The following is a 17,571-nucleotide window of genomic DNA, read 5'->3' on the forward strand; positions in this document are numbered from 1 at the left end:
TCTTGCCTTGTATGTTGTATCCAAAGCCTCATTCTTGAGTAAAGATTATTTCCATTGAGTAAAACGATATCTTTTTAACCGATAATACTACTGGAATCGTTGCTGGCCTGGTGATAAAATTACATGCCATAACCAGCCATCAGTTACGGTAATCAGTTGAGGTATTGAAAGTTTAGCTATTGTAGCCTACGTTCCATTTACCCTCTGCGTTTTTACCATCTCCTAATGATATGCATAATTCGTTGTAGCCTGAAATAAGTTGCTAATCTCATTTCTTTCAAGCGTGGAAAGAAAATGGCTGAGCTGTGGAGGAGTTTTCCCTGTTTGGGAGTTGGTGTTAGATTCAAGATTTAGCTTTTCTTTTGTTTCAAAAAAGGGATGCAATCCTAACCACCACAAAGGGTAGCTTGGAAAAGTGGGTTCCACGTGTTTCATTTCTGCCCTCATTTGGAGAGCGTTGGTACGGATCAGGTATGGTTAACATTTGTTTCCATAGTCTTAAATAGGATAGTTGTCTTGGACATATGAAGGTCTAAGGTACCTTCAAAGCTCTTGCGAGTATCTCCAGTTGGATTGATTCAGTATTAGTAATATACCTGCTGTTCTCACTACTGGCGTAGAAACATCTTTGTCTGTAAGTTTTTTGGTGAGTGACCAAATGTTCCCTGGTTTACAGTGTTGTGTACTGGCATTGCATGGTTTACCTTTGTACTGTACTATTCATTCTTGTGTATTTTAGAAATCAGAAAGCTGCATAGCTCAGTGCTGTATTCGTAAACTTTTGTGTGTCCTTGTTACTCATCGGGATGTACCCTTGTATCACAACTTTGACAAGGGTGCTAGTAGGTTACTGAACTAATCAAGTTGCTCTGGTATACAGTTTTCTGACTATACTTCAGGATTCGGAAAGCAATTCTGACAATCATTGTGAATTTACTGTTCTTATGGATATGCTTAGGATACATTAGCTAGTACGTAAATTCCAGTGTTTATCATGGTTCCAAAATCTCTCATGCCGAAAGATTTCTATTCTCATCCTTAAATTCAAGCCTGTACTCCATGCGAAAATAAATGCCTTGTACCTCGCGAAACATAGGTGGTTTATTATTCTCATTTCTCAAGTATATCTGTTTGGCGAGTGTAATTGGGTTTCCTAAACAATGGTTCTTGTTTCATTGCAGGAAATTCGACAGTGGAAAAAGTGCATCTGGGAAATGTTTTGAAGACGAAGAAGGTACAAAAAGGCGGATGTGCCTGTGTCACATAGTTCTGGAGTCATTCAGGACTCTATGTCATAGCTCTGCTCTTCTTGTTTTCTTATCAGTTCTGGAGTAATTCAGTATCTGCTTCCCTAGTTGCCTTACAAATCACTAGTATCTCTGATTGCTTGCCTCTCCATATGGCTACAGGTTGTAGATTGCATCTATCCATTCAGCAATGAGCCGACTTAGCTCAGTGGTAGAGCGCGTGACTTTTAATCCCGTGGTCAAGGGTTCGATCCCCTTAGTCGGCGGCAAGATACAGCCTTTTTGCGGAGCTGCTGAATGCAAGAAAAAGGTATCCTAAATATCAATTCCTTTTTTTTTTTTTTTGTCATGAACTTGATATTGTGACATCTCTCTAATGCAGACTCAAGGGCTGTCTATCAAACTGTGTATCTATCTCTGCAATGTTGTTGTTGCAACATTAAAGATGCTGACCTGATTTCCCATTGGCCTCCACTTGGCCAGCAAAATGATCTTGATGGAGAGATAAATAAGTAGAAAAATCTCCCAAGGATTGGTAGACCCGAAGAGATGAGTGAATTCTAGCAATCATCTTTGTCTAACAAATAGTATTCACTGCTTGCAAAAGAGAATCATGTTTACATATTCTACGCTGTAATGCTTCCAACCATGCTCGCCAAGCTTTATCATTGTTCAATTATATGAATTTCTGAAGTCACCTGCTGGTAAAGTCGTTTTTGGTTGACATTGGCAACCTTCATTTTTTCAGCTGTATAATATCTGCAAATCTTTTCTTTTTTCTTAATTCACAAACTAAATTGAAAACATGTCATCATTCTGATTCAAATATGAACCCTTGAACTGTTTCAGTGAATAAAAAAGGCGACTTAGCTCAGTGGTACAGCGCGTGTCTTTTATCCCATGAACTCACGACTAGAGTTGCAAGTCCTGGATTCAATTTCAGCTCAGGTGCTTCTGGTGTTCAGCATGTTCTGGAGTCAAAAATTGGTGAATACCATCTGAAGTTGCAGAAGGTTAATTTCCTTGCTTGTTTTCGAATCCTCTAGCTTCAGAAATGGAGGGTCACTAGATGATGCTTTATAGAAACTCTTTCCATTTTCATTTTCAGTCCCAAATTCTACTGTAGATGTATTTGTACAACAATACAATCACCATGTAGCATTCATATTTGGAATTTGAATCCATGTGTTACAGTTTGATATGCATAATTTGTCGTAGCCTCAGATTTCCTTTCAAGCTTGGAAAGAAAATGGCTGATATGTGGATGAGGTTTGGGAGTTTGTAGTTTTTTTGTCATTTTGATTCAAGATTTTAAGCTTTTCTTTTGTCTCAAGTACGGAAGGATGAAATCCTAATCACTGCACAGGGTAGCTTCTAAAAGTGGGTTCCAGGTGGTTCATCTCTGCCCTCATTTGGGTTGCGTTGATATGAATCAGGTATGTCTAACACTTGTTTTCTTAGGTTACTGAGCTAGTCGAGTTGCTTTGATATGAAGTTTTCCGAGTCTACTTCAGGATACACAAAGGAAATCTGACAATCATCGCCAATTTAATCTTCTTATGGATATGCTTAGGATACATGAGGTAGTATGTAAATTGGTCTCTAGACTTAATGCTTGGGAACGAAGTGTGCGTATTGGCGGACCTGAGAGTTCAAGTCATATTGAGATGCCTACTTAAGATTCTGTAATTAGTCATTTTTGTTCATTGCTTTTGTTGTTTTCATGTATTGTTTGTGGATGCAAAATACCACACACTAATCAAATATGAGAAGTAACGATCATCAAGACTGAGCGAAGGCCACCGCATATAGCATATCCGGAACGACGTATCAGATGACGTCAGCTTAATCACGAGTAAAGTGTGACGAGCTGTGCGATGTTAAGAATACGTGCGAGAAGAGTCAATCTAAGCGTGCGTCAACGATGCACGCCAGATCCGAAAACAAGGGCTTTATTAGCTGTCATCCACTATGTAAACCCCGATATAAGGGACCGAGCGACCTTGTATTGAGAGAGATCTTTTTGAGAGGTTAGACAAGAAATTTAGGAGAGAGAAAGATTATTTGGAGAGCAAGTTAGAGTTTTCTCATTACTTTGTATCCAATTTGAAGATCTTAATGAATGTTCTTATGATTCTTATGATGATTACTTAGATTGTTCTCTAGATTTTACTAACGGTGTGGTTGTAGGATAACCTGCAACTACATTGTTAATTAGCTTGTGTTGAGGTGAACCTTTTTTAAGCAATAAAAATGACAGATTAACCAACGGAGATTTCTAATCAATTTTGTTGTTTTACACTATGTTTGTTTACTCCAGACTCATCTGAGTCGTCTGGATCTGAGTCATCTGGATCTGAGTGAAATCACCTGACTCATCTGAATATGACTCAATACGCTTGTTTTGAGTCATATCTGACTAAAAAAACGTGAGTCAGTGATTTGGTTCCGTGAGTCAGGGGTATTTTGTTACCTGACTCAAATTGGTCCGAGTCAGGGGTTATGTCTGAGTCATAAGTCGAGTCAGATCTGACTCAAAATGCAAAACAAACGGTCTGACTGCTGACTCGGCCCGAGTCAGAGGTTGACTCAGATCCAAACGCCGAGTCAGCTGCAAACAAACAAGATGTTAATCTGGAGCTGAACCAGTGGTAATGACAACTTTAGCAGCTGCCCAGTGGGGTGGTAGTTTTCTCCAGAGACTTTCGATTTTCAAAACTCAACAAGTAAAAGATGACAAAAACTGCCGACTTAGGTCAGTGGTAAAGCGCGTGACTTTTAATCCCGTTGTCAAGTGTTCGATCCCCTTAGTCGGCGTTTTTTTTTCTTCCTTTTTACTTCCGGTTCCCGTTATCCGAATTGTCACAATTTTCTTAGCTGGCAGTTTGTGGCCCCAGTTGTTTTTGACACTCTGGCTCGTGTGGGTCCCGCCTCAGCTAAAAGTCATCCTTTGATTAGGAGGAATATTCAATTCAAAGATGTAATTATTCAATCAAAACGAGAATATTTAACAGGAGGAGGATTATTATTATTATGAGAGAGTTACACAGCCCATAAAAACGATAACTGTTGAAGGATTACAAAAGCAAAAAAAGGTGTCGTCCCTAATATTCAGGGTTCATCCCACATTAACAACATGAATAGATATGCATAAGATTTTTCATCATAACAACAACAACAACAAGTGTTTAATTTGGATCACAACACCTATCTCTCTCTCTTTGCATAAGTTTAGGACTAAACTTGGTCCAAATTCACTCTTCTTCCAAATCTCAATCTTTTTTTTTTCTTTAATATCAACGGGTCAACTTCATCCATCACAAGTAAGGTAATTCTTTCTTTTTCTGTTCTACTCTATCTTGATTCATCATCACTTTAAGTCTTAATCACAATTTCTCAAGACTCATTCATTCATTCAGCTTGGTCTCATGTTTGTTATATATAAACTTATTTGATCATCATCATCATCATCAAAAACATCCCATCTGTGTGTAAAAAATCACGTGTGATCAGGTTATAAACGTTACATTGAATTATATTACAACAGGTAGAATACGTTACATGAATTGAATTTGAGGTTACAAGAAGAATATTAGATCTTTGTTCTTGTTTTTACGGAGTATTAATTAGTTTAATGATGGTACTGTACTGTTTTGTCTTATAATTGTTGTTGTTCTCTTATGCTGTTTTTTTTTATTCTTGTTTTTTATTTTGTGTGCATAGGTTATGCCTAGTGAATGTGAGTTGTTGAATCGGATTAGTGTGCTCTTTGATTTAGTAGAATAATGCTAGGTATTACCAGAAACAGACCTCTTCCAAGATCAGGTAAATTACATTCTACTGTAGAGGAGGCATTTGCATTTTTTAATTAGTTGTTTCGATATATTCTAAATTTCGTCCCATCGCCCAAAGAATTGAATTCAATGAGATTGACGCGTTCCTTGTTTTGTTGATGTAGGGATGGATTTTGCGGAGTCAAGACAAAGGAGTAGTTTAGCTGGGAAAGTTCTATTTGCCGTTATTCTCACGGTTGTATGTGTTATTGTCTTGAGACAATCATCCAGCTACAATTCAAGCATCGTAAGTCTTTGTTTTTTACTGATAAAGTATCGATCCGATAGTTTTGGGATTATTTAGATTTTTGTGGTTCAGGAGATAAGAATATTACATCATAACAAAATATCTCATCCAGATTCCAAAGTAGAGTCTAAATTGTCAAAAAAGACGAGAAGAAAAAAACAACCTTGAAATCATCAAATAAGACGAGTTTGCTATGCGTATAATGCATGGCTATTACAGGGAGTTATCGAATTTCACGAGAGATCACCAGTTGAAGTTAAAAGCGATGTAAAATTAGTAAACCCCTCCTTGTAGCAGCCTTGGTATAATACATCTCAACTTATGGTTATATCATGTAGTGTTGAGAAAGTTGCACCCAATTTTCAAATTATCTTATCTTGTCATCCATGTTGACCCTAATATATTCCTTAGCTACACTGTCCTAAATTATTGAACATGCAACTATTGTTACATTTTGCATTAAGATATTTGCACTACAACACCATTATTCCTCATTCTGAATGTTTAGTCGCATCATTAGAAAATTTCAGTAATACTACTCCCTCCGTCCTCAAGATATAGGCGGAGTTTTCAATTTTTGTAGTCCCGCTAGATAGGCGGAATAACAATTCCAAAATGAGTTTTTTTTTATATATGCCCTTATTTATTGTGCATTGATAATTGTATTAGGAACGAGACAAAGATTAAAACAGAAAAGTAGATGCATATTTAAGAAATCAAGATAATTTCTTAATCTAAGAGATTTTGCTAAATCCTCATATATCCAAGGTGTGCCATATTTGTTCACCAACTTAAATTTAATACTATTATTGAAGAAGTGTTTGGGAAGCCCATATTTAAATTATGCGAATATTTGACTAGCTTGGATTAATATATCGGAACTCCATGCGGTGATGCATAGTTGGCTTGATTTACACCAATATAATTAGGAGATTATTGCTATTTGTGAGATTATATACATTTTAAGTTTGTACCTGAAACATAATGATAAACACTTGCTTATAATGTTTACATTAAGTACATCTTCTTCCGGTTTTTTTGCCTAAGATTGATTTGCTAGTTGATAATTTAGTTCATTTTTTCATTTGATATTGTTTTATCCTTCTTCTTTCAATTAACGTTTGGCCGCTATTCAATTTCCAGTTCTCTCGTCATGAGTCGGGGGTAACGCACATCTTAGTAACAGGAGGTGCTGGTTACATTGGTTCACATGCTACGCTTCGGCTTCTGACAGACTCTTACCGTGTCACAATACTGGTATGTCATGAATTCAAGTGAAAATCTTTTGCCTCTTTAAACATTCAAATGGCCAATTTCAACATAAAATCATGGTGTTAAATACATTATGATGTTATGCATGTCAACAGGACAACTTATCAAGAGGAAACCTTGGCGCTGTTAAAGTGCTCCAGAAGCAATTTCCAGAACCTGGACGACTCCAGTTCATTTACTCTGATTTGGGAGATGCAAAAGCTGTGAACAAAATATTTTCTGACAATGCATTTGATGCTGTCATGCATTTTGCTGCTGTTGCTTACGTAGGTGAAAGCACACTCGAACCTCTGAGGTATTTGGCTCAAAATAAAATCCTTCCACTTCCTTTTCAATTTCCAGCCTAATGACCGAAAAAGGGAACGAAAAGTATCCTTTGCACATAATGGACTCTTTCGCATTGTTGCAGGTACTACCATAACATTACATCAAACACCCTGTTACTACTGGAGGCAATGGCGGCCCATAACGTAAAGACGTTGATCTATTCTAGTACATGTGCAACATATGGAGAACCTGATAAGATGCCAATAACAGAAATAACTCCTCAGGTAAGAAAGTGCAGAATTAAATTGCCATTCGTTTGTGCTGTGAATTCTCGTAAGGCAAGCAACTGATCCATAAGTGCTAAATTCAGGTCCCAATTAACCCTTACGGAAAAGCCAAGAAGATGGCAGAAGATATCATCTTAGATTTCTCGAAGAATTCAGATATGGCAGTAATGATTTTAAGGTACTTTAATGTGATTGGATCCGACCCAGAAGGAAGATTAGGGGAAGCTCCTAGACCTGAACTGCGGGAACAAGGAAGGATATCTGGTGCTTGTTTCGACGCTGCTCGGGGGATTATACCTGGTCTAAAGGTATGCTAGCTTAATCAATTGATCCAATGTACCTTCGACGGATATTTTCCAAGAAAACATACACAAATCTGAAAGGAAATAAAATGTAATGTTTCTCTTGCTGCTGTAGGTTAAAGGAACAGACTACAAGACGCCTGATGGCACTTGCGTCAGAGATTACATTGATGTGACGGATCTCGTTGACGCTCATGTTAAAGCCCTTGCAAAAGCGAAGCCGAGTAAAGTTGGAATTTACAATGTTGGAACAGGAAGAGGTAGGTCAGTTAAGGAGTTTGTGGAGGCATGTAAGAAAGCAACTGGTGTAAACATCCAAGTTGAATTCCTTGATCGCCGTCCTGGAGATTATGCTGAAGTTTACAGTGACCCATCCAAGATTCTGCGTGAGTTGAACTGGAGTGCTCAACATACTGATCTTCAAGAAAGTTTGCAGACAGCATGGAGATGGCAGAAATCTCATAAAAATGGGTACGGATCTTCTTTGTAAATGTGTACCTGATAATATACTGCATGCACAAACTGTTTCTTCTCCGGTGAAGGCGTTTAAATGAACATTGGTGGGTACTTGATTCAATTTTGAGCACCTACAACTTTTGCACTACATTAGGCTACAGAAAACATTAGGTACTTGTTGTAGGGAGTAACAGAAAGAGAGATTGAGAGGTGTAATCTAGCTATTTGTTTGTCAATTGAACATCGAAACACATAATAAAAGATTTAAACACTTTATTTTTCTGCAAACTCCAAGATTTGGTGTGCAATCTTCTTGAAAAGATACTTGAAGGCTTCATTTCATTTAACTTGCATTTCTTTTTGGTACTTTGACGCATAAAATGCATTGGTTTTTTGATTTTTGGGCACCTTAAAAACTTCTATATATCCGGTACTTTGGGGAACAAACGACCTTGGAACCTTTTACTTGCTCCTATATATGTACTTTGTCTACAGTCAGCTTCTGAGCTATTTGGTGAGCCAAATATGATCCTTCGCTCTTGAATACCAGGGGTTACTAAAATATCTTGGTTTACAAAAGAGACACAATTTTTGCAGCAACATGTAAGGAACTCCAAGAGGTGGAGATAATGTGGTATGCTGAAGACGAAAACCTGCTTCGTACTTGTCACCTACTTAATTACATGACAGATATATATATATTACCTACAAGTGAAGTTGAAATTGACAAGAACCGATTACTTTGGTCTCATTAGAGGAACACCAGAGGAAGAAAAACCACTGCCTCTTTCATTCATTAATCGCAAACCATATACACGGAGAAGAGAAGTTACATATTTAACTTCTAAGGAAAACTACCCCATATGACAACAACAAACGTCGCAAGCATCCAACACAGAACAACAGCAAATAGCAGCACAACTGCAATATTTTCAACCATAGAGATTAGTAGATTATACTCCTGATTAAGCGATTAGTACTCGATGAAGAGATATAAATATTAGGAAAAACTGCGACTTACCATCCTGCCCAGAATCCATCTTTTTCTTTTCGTCTTCTTTTTTCCCTTGTAAAACCTCTGTCAGCGGTAGCTCTGGAAGCTTGAGCATACTCAGAACCTGGATTTCCGGGAGGAGGTGGTGCGACATACGCACGGGGTGGTGACCAGTCTCTTACTGGTGGGCACCACTGAGGAGGATATGCAGCTAATACATGAAAATAAGAACAAGAAAAAAAAAATCAAAATCAGGACCTAGGGTCTACTAGCTAGATACATACCAAATGGGGCCAATCAAAGAATAAGTCTAAGAAGCACCGTACTTGAAACGATAAACTCTAAACCAAATATACATGAAGACTAGCACTAATCATACATAGAACTTAAAATCAAAAACTACGATCATGGTAAAATTGAAGAGGTGGAAAGAAATCATAACTAACCTTGAGGTTGAGCCATAATCTTAAAAAGTAGTAACAGAAGAACAAGATAGTAGATTGAGGAATATTAGTTGATGATGAAGCAAATTGAGGTGAAGGGTGCATATATTGTGTAGCAAAAGTGAGGAGGTTTGAAGAAAAGCAGAACCCGTCTCCACTTGTTCATATGGTGAGATGTCAAATAATTGGAAGATGGCCAAGTTAGATGATGAGACTAACAAGACAACGGAATTAGTTGAATCCTCCATTAACTAATACAAAATCAACGTGGCTTGCGGTCCAAAGCGTTCAGAGGGTTATATTTTGATGACACCTGATCACGAACTGGGTAGGAGATAGGAGGGAGTAAGTAACAGTACACTAGTATTTTCTTTATTATTAATTTTTAAATGCTTCAATTCTTCACTGAAAGCATCAAATAACTACAAACGAAGTTTATCAATCAAGAAATAAATAGTAAAGAACGACCTACTTAAAGTAGTATATATTTAAATAAACCGACAAGATGACCTTATAAAGTAGCCAGTTTCCAGGAAGCCGCAGACAGAGCTGTCCCCACTAGGGCATATGGTAGTAGTGAATATGTGTAGGTTGTGAAGGGAGACCACTGCAGCACAGTTGTAGGGGTAAAATACCGCACACGTAGTTATCATGTGAAGTGGTCACTAGTGGAAAATGGGTGTTTTACCACCCACATCAGAGACCCTCAATGACGGTAGCCGGGCCGCTGACTACAAAGAGCGGTCTCTCATTTAAATTTTTTTTTGGTATCCCTTAAAAACCGTCCCTGGATATTTACTATTTTATCCTCATTCAGGGACCCATTCCGCTACCCATGATTGGTGATGTATCTGTTGTTAGATGAACGGCTTAGAAACGTTTGAGATATGAGCCATTGATCTATATGAACGGACGGCTCGATCTGGAAATAAAGACTTCGTTATTATCGATGCATCTGTCTGTACTCATCTCAATCTCTTTAGCTTCCATTATCTTTATTCTCTCATACATCTCACAGCAGAACTCCTCTCCATCTCCAGCTCTTCCATTATCTTTATTCTCTCATACATCTCACAGCAGAACTCCTCTCCATCTCCAGCTCTTCTTTTTTTTATCTCCACAAGTGTGAACGTTAATTTTCTCTGGATCGACCTCCATCATCTTCTTCTTCTACACTGGATCCAGATTCGGAAGGTGAAATAGAAGTCAATACCCTGAAATAAATAATCGATTTCAGTGATAAAATCCTTCTTACGATTCATTGGGGTAATCATCTATGAGTCAATTTTATACATCATTTTCAATTACAAAAATTTAATTTTTATTGTTAGGATTAGGGTGAATTTTCAATTGATTTTCCTGGTAATAGTTTGGATTGAAGTGTTCTTTGATTTCTTCGATCTATTCAGAACTAGCTTTGATTTCTTCGATCTATTCAGAACTAGCTTTTCATATATTTTTTTTAAGGTTTTCAGTTTTTACTTCCCGTTCTTCAATCTGAGAAGATTTAAATTCTAAGATTTCAATCCTTGAGTTAGATTGATTCATAACTATATTATATTACGTAAGTACATGATTATCGATTCCTCATGTTAATAATTGTTAGCTTGATTCATGACTCTTGGATTTAACCCCATCATAGTTTGCTATTGATTTCATGATTCTCATAGTGTTTCTTTAGTTAACAGTAATCTCTTGATTTCAGGATTCTAAGATTTGTTTGTGTTTGATGTTGCTGTTGTTTGTATGTAAGTGGGTTTATTTTTTGAGGAATGGGTTTTCCTAATTTTTAGGTAAGGTATAGAATCATACTCATTACCCACCTTAAAAGGAAATGTTCAATATGCCATGAAAGTTATTTGTTTGTTTGTTCAGATTTTTCTGGATTTTCGTTAATCCTTCAAGAAATTTCCCAACTTGCAGTTTAAGCCATCAAATGGAGAAGTTATACATGGGTGAATCACTAAAAACTAAAAAGTGCATCTGCACATTAAGCATGATGCATTTTAAAAATTCTTAAGTTTTAGAGATGAGGTTCCTCATGTGGTAGTTTGTCATTGGCCATGTAATAAACTTGCAATCAAAATTTAGTGTTGATGAACATTTGCTTATGAAGATGCTAGAAATTGAACATCCAGGTGCTTAGGTAAGATTGATACGTTAGGAGTGTGTATATTTTTTTATTATTTGGGGTTGTTTCGAAGGATTAATGTGAATTTTAGTTCGAGGTATATGCAAATGGTACCACTAAATGTTGATTGCAGTGTCCCTTCGGTTTATCGTACATTTATTAAGGAAGCTCCTTATGTCAGCGAGGTATAATTACAGGCTTTAGGAAGTGGCTATTCTGCGTAGAGGTGGTTTGGCTGAAGCTCTCATGGTGGACCACACAGCTCGATGAGAAGATGAGTGTAACAGAAAGCAAGGTAGTGTACGGTTTACATAGGGTGGAGATTCACAGAGGTAGTCGGAGGGTACATGGTATCTTTCTGTTTCAGGAAGCATTGAAGATCTCCATCTAAGGGAATAGGTGTGTATGGTGTTTTGTTGTATTGTGTTTCTGATGTTCGTAACATGAGGGTTATGTTAGTGATTAATCACATCTCTGAGTGTTTTGACTGGAAACAGCTCGAGCTTCAGTATCAACATGAGTACAACAGCATCAGTACTAGCATTGGCTTGACAGAAAACCCCATGGTCAATTTCTCTGGAGTTGTAGGAACACCCCTTCTTGTTCTTGGTACTGATCTTTCTTACGACACTGCATCCGGTAACCTCACCAAATGCAATGCTGGAGTGAGGTTCGCAAATGCTGACCTGATTGCTGCTGTCACTTTGTGAGTATTTTCTTTTGAGCTCTTCCATATGGATGACCGACTCTTTGTTTTTAGTGAGTGTTTTTCTTTTTTTGATTGCCAGGCTCCTTGTTTTCTTTTGTCGATGTGTGTGTTTTTTTCAATGCTTCTTACTGCCACATTGAGAGTCCCTTGACCTATACAGATGCTGGTGCCAAGCTTGCCCATAGTTTCAGTACAAATGAGAACACCTTGACCATCGGTACCCAAAAAGCTTTGGACCAATTGACTTCTGTCAAGGCTAGGATCCACAACCATGGTAAGTCAAGCGCTCTTATCCAGCACGAGTGGAGGCCAAGGTCCATCTTCACCGTCTTAATTAACCAACTGACGGTTAATTAGAGTAGCCGATAATCTTATACTAAGTTTTTATCAACCAATTTAGTCTTTGTTATAGAGAAGCTCAGATAATAATATTGGTTTCTTGTATAATTGTTTTACATTTTACACTTGTGTTTTACTGTCACGTTTAGGAACTGAGAATGTGATGCTTAATATCTGATTTCTAAAATGAATTCTTCAGGTATGATTATAGGTGCAGTTGGGTCAACCGTCTATTAAAATCTTTGCCAGTCGTACTGGCTCTCGTTTTCCTTACTAGGTATTCATATTTTCCCTAAAGCTAACTAGGCTCAAACTTTATTCTCAAACTTTATGTTCAAATGATGGAATTCAATTTAGACTGTTGGATTATATATTTTAGAATTAAGAAGTGCATAATTTCACTCTTGCAGTAACATGAATGTTCCCTTGTTATTCTTTCAATTTATTTGCTTCTTAATAGTCTTATATATGTCCTTTTTGTTTAAACATTAAGCCCCCCACCCCCCAAAGTTAGTATCATCAAGTGTCCGTCATTTTTAGGCATTGGGCATCTATTCTTTTATCCTAATGCACTTACATGTACAATAATTATTGTGTAGTGGATGCTTACTTGAACATTTGATTAAGGTATGGTCGTACTATTGTTAAAACATGATGTTTTAAATTTGTCTTCGGAACTGTTGTTTTTGGCAATAGTGGTAACATGAACTAAATTTATACCTAACTTATCTTTTAATTTTCTAGTCCCTGATCTTGTAGAACAACTCAAACTGGGTGTCCCTAATTAACTTTTTGTGTACAAATGCATGATTTGGTTCTTTTGGATTGATAAGTTCTCTAATTGTTAGTACCATTACATTTTCTTTCATTTATTTCTTTAGTTGATAAAGACTATAAAGTAGAGGCATAAACAATGGTTTTGTTTGTATGATTAATATCCATAACATATCAGTTAGATGCTTAAGTATAATTTTTGGTGTTTTTTTCTTGTTGTCTCTTCCCTTGGTGTTTACCTTGTGCTTGTACCATCCAATTTCTTGACTAATCAATATATCATCTGCTGTAGGCATGGTTTTAAGTCTAATTTGAAGGAAGTGGTCATACCCATCACTTACTTACTGGTAAGTCATACTCATCCTATCTAATTTCTTTGGATATGCATATTTATGTCCCTTTATTTCTTCTATTTTTGAGAATGAGAACTTACTTTTGCTACAGATACACCATTATGAAGTATCTTCTCAGTTGGGGAGTTGGGAATTTTAACATTTTGTTGTTTAATCAATTGTCTATTAGTTAATCATGTTGTTTAATCTTAGAACTTACTAGCTATCTCGAACATATGTATTGCTCTGAACTCAGGATTTCAATCCTTTTTTGTGTAATTTTAAACCCAATGGATAAAATGAATGAATGTGGAATTCTCAAATTTGAGTTTAAATTTGAAATTCAGTTTGGGTTTCATTTGACTTGACTTCCATTTGATTTGACTTGACTTTGACTTCCATTTGATTTGACTTGACTTTGACTTGAGTTCAATTTGACTTGACTTGACTTTGATGCAGTCAGATTATTTCAGATTTAGCCATTCAGGCATTTCAGCAAATCTGAATCTATATTTTTCTTTTATATTATAATTTAAATCTGAGACCCACGGTTAAGGGTCTGTACCTCGGTACCCTTATAATCGGTCGTTATTCTGAGACCCATGGCTTTGGGTCGTACCAAACAGAGACGCTTTATCAGAGACCACAACAGAGACGGTTAAAACTATTCGTATAACTCGTATATATGACTAGTCCTGACGGTCGCGGAACTTCTGTTTTCCACTAGTGGGTGGTATTATAACGGAGCAAACTCACTCACACATAGCATATTCTAGATGACGGAGTTGATGACGTCACAAAGTCACGAGTAAAGTGTGTAAGCTGTGCGATGTTTAAGAGCACGTGCGAGAAGACCCAACATAAGCGTGCGAGAGCATCACACGTCAGATCCGAAAATATGGGCTTTATTAGCTGTCCTCCACTATGTAAACTACTATATATAGGACCAACCATCACTGTGTTGAGGCGAGATCTTTGGGAGAGTTGAGATAAAACTTTAGGAGAGAGAAAATTATTTGCTTCCCAAGTTAAGGTTTTATCTTACTTCTTTGTATTCATTTCTAAACTTAATAAAATTCTTCTAAGTGTTCTTCATCATGATTTCGTAGCTTGTTATATAGATTATCAAACGGGTGTAGTTGTGGGATCTCTTGCAACTACATTTTGGCGCTAGAATATAGTTCAGAGAAGGGATTACACCTGCTTGTGAAAACTTTTAAATGATTTCAAAAAATTTCTAAGTCACTTTACATTTAGGAAAAGCTTGTGAAAGTTTTCAGATGATTTCTAAAATCTCTCATCCATCTCGATTTAAAAAACAAATTTACTGGTTAATTTCGATGGTTTCGAATCTATTGGGTAATTCTAAAGATTATAAGTCTTCTTTCGGAAAACAAACTTTGCGGATTTGAAAGAAGATTTTCTTAGAGGTATTTGGAGAAATTATTCATATTTCAGGAACAAATTAATTGAAGCTGTTTGTAGATAAAAGAGGAACGAATCGATGGGAAAAAGAAAGCAAAACATGTGTATGCAACAGGAAACGAGCAAATCCACAAGAATGATAAAGACCATTGGAGCGAAAAAAGGAAGCAGGCGTCTACAGTGTAATATGATAAAAAAAGAAGATGTGGATGCCATAGATTTTCATACAGGAATTACAGGGAAAATCCACAAACGTGATTATGAAGGAAGGAAGATCTTAACTGTCGAGAAGATGTCGCCCCTGCACGACTGGCAAAAACAGAAGATCATATTCGAAGCGGACGATATACCACAAAGAAGCTGGGGGGGAACATATCCATTGGTAGTAACTATACCTGCGCGAAAGGTGGAGAAAGGTAAGGATGCAAAAGACTCAGATGAATGGGCGATCGAAAAAACTTTGATAGATACCGGGAACTCAGTCGACATCTTGTTTTACCACACATTCAAGGACATGGGATATAACGACACAGACTTAATGCCGTATACATACACCATCCATGGTTTCAACAAAGCAATAACAAAACCAAAAGGAGGTAATTATAAATATGCCTCTAGGAGAAATAGAAATGCAGGTAACATTGTGCATAGTGGATGTGGGGTCACCGTACAACATGCTCTTGGGAAGACCATGGGTGCATGGTATAAAAGGCGTGGCATCAACCTTACATCAATGCATATGTTTCCCAATGCCAAGTGGAATAGGCGAAATCGGAGGCGACGCAGAAAGAGCGAAATCCTGTAACCAATTAGATGTTAAGAACTATGAAGAAAGAGCAAAAAAGCAAAAAGATAGATGGAGAAAGTCAAAGCAGTCAAAGAAAGAAGAAGAAATCAGGGTATACATGGTTCGAGCGAAAGAACGGAAAGGGATACCAAGCGAAATCCCAGATGAAGAAGACACACCATCAAAGGAGATCAAAGGGCCATCCCCACTGGGTGAACCAAAGGCGAACTTTATCGCAGCTAAACCAACTAAATAAGTAAACATAAGAACTGAAGAGGAGCCTAAGATGATAAGGATAGGAATCGGAATGGGGGCAGAAGAGAAAGAAAAAAAAAAATTAATCTTCTAAGAAAATATAACGAAGTCTTCGCATGGGACATGGACGAAATTCCAGGTATAGATTCTGATGTCGCATGTTACAGGTTAGATACCAGGAAGGACGTGCGGCCATTCAAGCAGAGAATAAGGAAAATAGAAATAACCTATCACCCGAAAAAAGAAGCCGAGTTGCAAAAGATGCTAGAAGCAGGAATAATTCGACCATCCAAGTATCCAGAGTGGATAGCGAACATGGTAGTGGTGCCAAAAAAGAACAATGGGATAAGAATCTGCATCGATTTCAGCGACTTGAACAAAGCGTGTCCAAAGGACATTTTTCCATTACCAGATATACCACAGATGGTAGAGGAAGCATCAGGGAATATCATATTATCACTAATGGACGGGCATAAAGGCTACAATCAAATCCCATTGGCAGAAGAGGACCAGGAACACACGTCTTTCTTCGCACCAAGAGGGTTATAATATTACACCAGAATGCCATTTGGTTTAAAAAATTCAGGTGCTACATATCAGAAGATGGTGGAAAAGATATTCGCGAAATAGATCCAAAAGACTTTATAAGTGTACGTGGATGACATTCTAGTAAAGAGCAAGAAGGATGAAGATCATGTAGACAATTTGGAAGAAATATTTAAGCAAATGCGGAAATACAAAATGAAGATAAATCCTGCGAAATACATCTTTGGAGTAGCATCAGGGAAATTCCTGGGATATATCGTATCAAAGGAAGGAATACAGGTAGATCCGGAGAAGGTGCAAGTAGTTCGCGACATGCCAACACCAGCAACATTGAAGGATGTACAAAAGTTTAATGGAATGTTAGCTTCATTTGGGCGATTCATCTCGCGCTCGTCAGATAAATGCAAGCAATTATTCAACATTCTAAAGAAGGGAGCCAAATTTGAATGGAAAGTTGAATGCGAAAAGGCGTTACAAAGCATAAAGGATTACTTAATGAACGTATCTATTTTGCAGAAAGCTGAACCATGGGAGGAACTGTTATTATACCTAGCTTCAACACCGCACGCATTAAGTGCCGTACTACTTCGCTTACATGGAGGAATCGAAAAGCCAATTTATTACATAAGCAAGACATAAAATGCAGCAGAGAAAAACTATGTGAAGATTGAAAGGCTCATCCCCGCACTGGTGTATGCAACTCAAAAGCTTCACAGGTACTTTCAGGCTCATAAAATCAGAGTCCTGACAAAAGTACCAATTGAATATGTAATGAAGAATTCGAGAAGATCTGGAAGAATAGAAAGGTGGAATGAAAAAGTGGGGCAATTCGAAGTCAAGTATGATATATTATCCTTACCAAAATCACAAGTCATTGCGGATTTCTTAGTAGAGTTCCCATTGGAGGAAGACGATAGTGTAGAAG

At 37.3% G+C, this 17,571-nt stretch overlaps 3 protein-coding genes and 2 non-coding genes across 9 annotated transcripts; 4 read left to right on the forward strand and 1 right to left on the reverse strand.

Moving 5' to 3' along the window:
* The first annotated feature begins 1,441 nt into the window (after window positions 1-1,441).
* Window positions 1,442-1,513, forward strand: TRNAK-UUU. Its single transcript has one exon. It is a non-coding gene; the product is annotated as a tRNA-Lys (tRNA).
* A 2,479-nt stretch (window positions 1,514-3,992) lies between these two features.
* On the forward strand, window positions 3,993-4,064 carry TRNAK-UUU. Its single transcript has one exon. It is a non-coding gene; the product is annotated as a tRNA-Lys (tRNA).
* A 237-nt stretch (window positions 4,065-4,301) lies between these two features.
* Window positions 4,302-8,205, forward strand: LOC113347617 (probable UDP-arabinose 4-epimerase 2). Of its 5 annotated transcripts, none has more exons than XM_026591285.1 (8): window positions 4,302-4,575; window positions 4,971-5,072; window positions 5,206-5,327; window positions 6,471-6,584; window positions 6,695-6,894; window positions 7,009-7,150; window positions 7,237-7,461; window positions 7,571-8,205. In XM_026591285.1, exons 2-8 carry the CDS (start codon window positions 5,033-5,035, stop codon window positions 7,943-7,945), a joined length of 1,218 nt encoding a protein of 405 aa, XP_026447070.1. In that variant the 5' UTR covers window positions 4,302-4,575; window positions 4,971-5,032; the 3' UTR covers window positions 7,946-8,205. The 5 variants fall into 5 exon arrangements, with proteins under 5 accessions (XP_026447070.1, XP_026447072.1, XP_026447074.1 ...); XM_026591286.1 differs by lacking the exon at window positions 4,302-4,575 and adding an exon at window positions 4,650-4,794; XM_026591287.1 differs by lacking the exon at window positions 4,971-5,072.
* Window positions 8,206-8,695: 490 nt separating this feature from the next.
* Window positions 8,696-9,491, reverse strand: LOC113354054 (cysteine-rich and transmembrane domain-containing protein WIH1-like). Its single transcript, XM_026597502.1, has 3 exons — window positions 9,352-9,491; window positions 8,933-9,116; window positions 8,696-8,832 (listed from the first exon to the last, which is right to left on the reverse strand). Exons 1-3 carry the CDS (start codon window positions 9,365-9,367, stop codon window positions 8,766-8,768), a joined length of 267 nt encoding a protein of 88 aa, XP_026453287.1. The 5' UTR covers window positions 9,368-9,491; the 3' UTR covers window positions 8,696-8,765.
* A 2,095-nt stretch (window positions 9,492-11,586) lies between these two features.
* On the forward strand, window positions 11,587-12,764 carry LOC113350985 (mitochondrial outer membrane protein porin of 34 kDa-like). Its single transcript, XM_026595075.1, has 5 exons — window positions 11,587-11,664; window positions 11,742-11,822; window positions 11,977-12,118; window positions 12,268-12,462; window positions 12,727-12,764. Exons 1-5 carry the CDS (start codon window positions 11,587-11,589, stop codon window positions 12,762-12,764), a joined length of 534 nt encoding a protein of 177 aa, XP_026450860.1.
* Window positions 12,765-17,571: the final 4,807 nt, after the last annotated feature.

This window comes from Papaver somniferum, chromosome 2, assembly GCF_003573695.1.
Source record: "Papaver somniferum cultivar HN1 chromosome 2, ASM357369v1, whole genome shotgun sequence".
Lineage (NCBI taxonomy): Eukaryota > Viridiplantae > Streptophyta > Magnoliopsida > Ranunculales > Papaveraceae > Papaver > Papaver somniferum.

Excerpts from the sequence above, each read along its gene's own strand:
- LOC113347617 (XM_026591285.1), top strand. The coding sequence starts at position 5,033 with ATGCTAGGTATTACCAGAAACAGACCTCTTCCAAGATCAG. Across the intron at positions 6,585-6,694 it reads CTTACCGTGTCACAATACTG|GACAACTTATCAAGAGGAAA; the intron begins GTATGTCATGAA and ends GCATGTCAACAG. Across the intron at positions 7,151-7,236 it reads TAACAGAAATAACTCCTCAG|GTCCCAATTAACCCTTACGG; the intron begins GTAAGAAAGTGC and ends TGCTAAATTCAG.
- LOC113354054 (XM_026597502.1), bottom strand. Across the intron at positions 8,833-8,932 it reads GATGGATTCTGGGCAGGATG|TTGTGCTGCTATTTGCTGTT; the intron begins GTAAGTCGCAGT and ends AAAATATTGCAG.
- LOC113350985 (XM_026595075.1), top strand. The coding sequence starts at position 11,587 with ATGGTACCACTAAATGTTGATTGCAGTGTCCCTTCGGTTTATCGTACA. Across the intron at positions 11,665-11,741 it reads AAGCTCCTTATGTCAGCGAG|CTCGATGAGAAGATGAGTGT; the intron begins GTATAATTACAG and ends TGGACCACACAG. Across the intron at positions 12,463-12,726 it reads GGCTAGGATCCACAACCATG|GTATGATTATAGGTGCAGTT; the intron begins GTAAGTCAAGCG and ends TGAATTCTTCAG.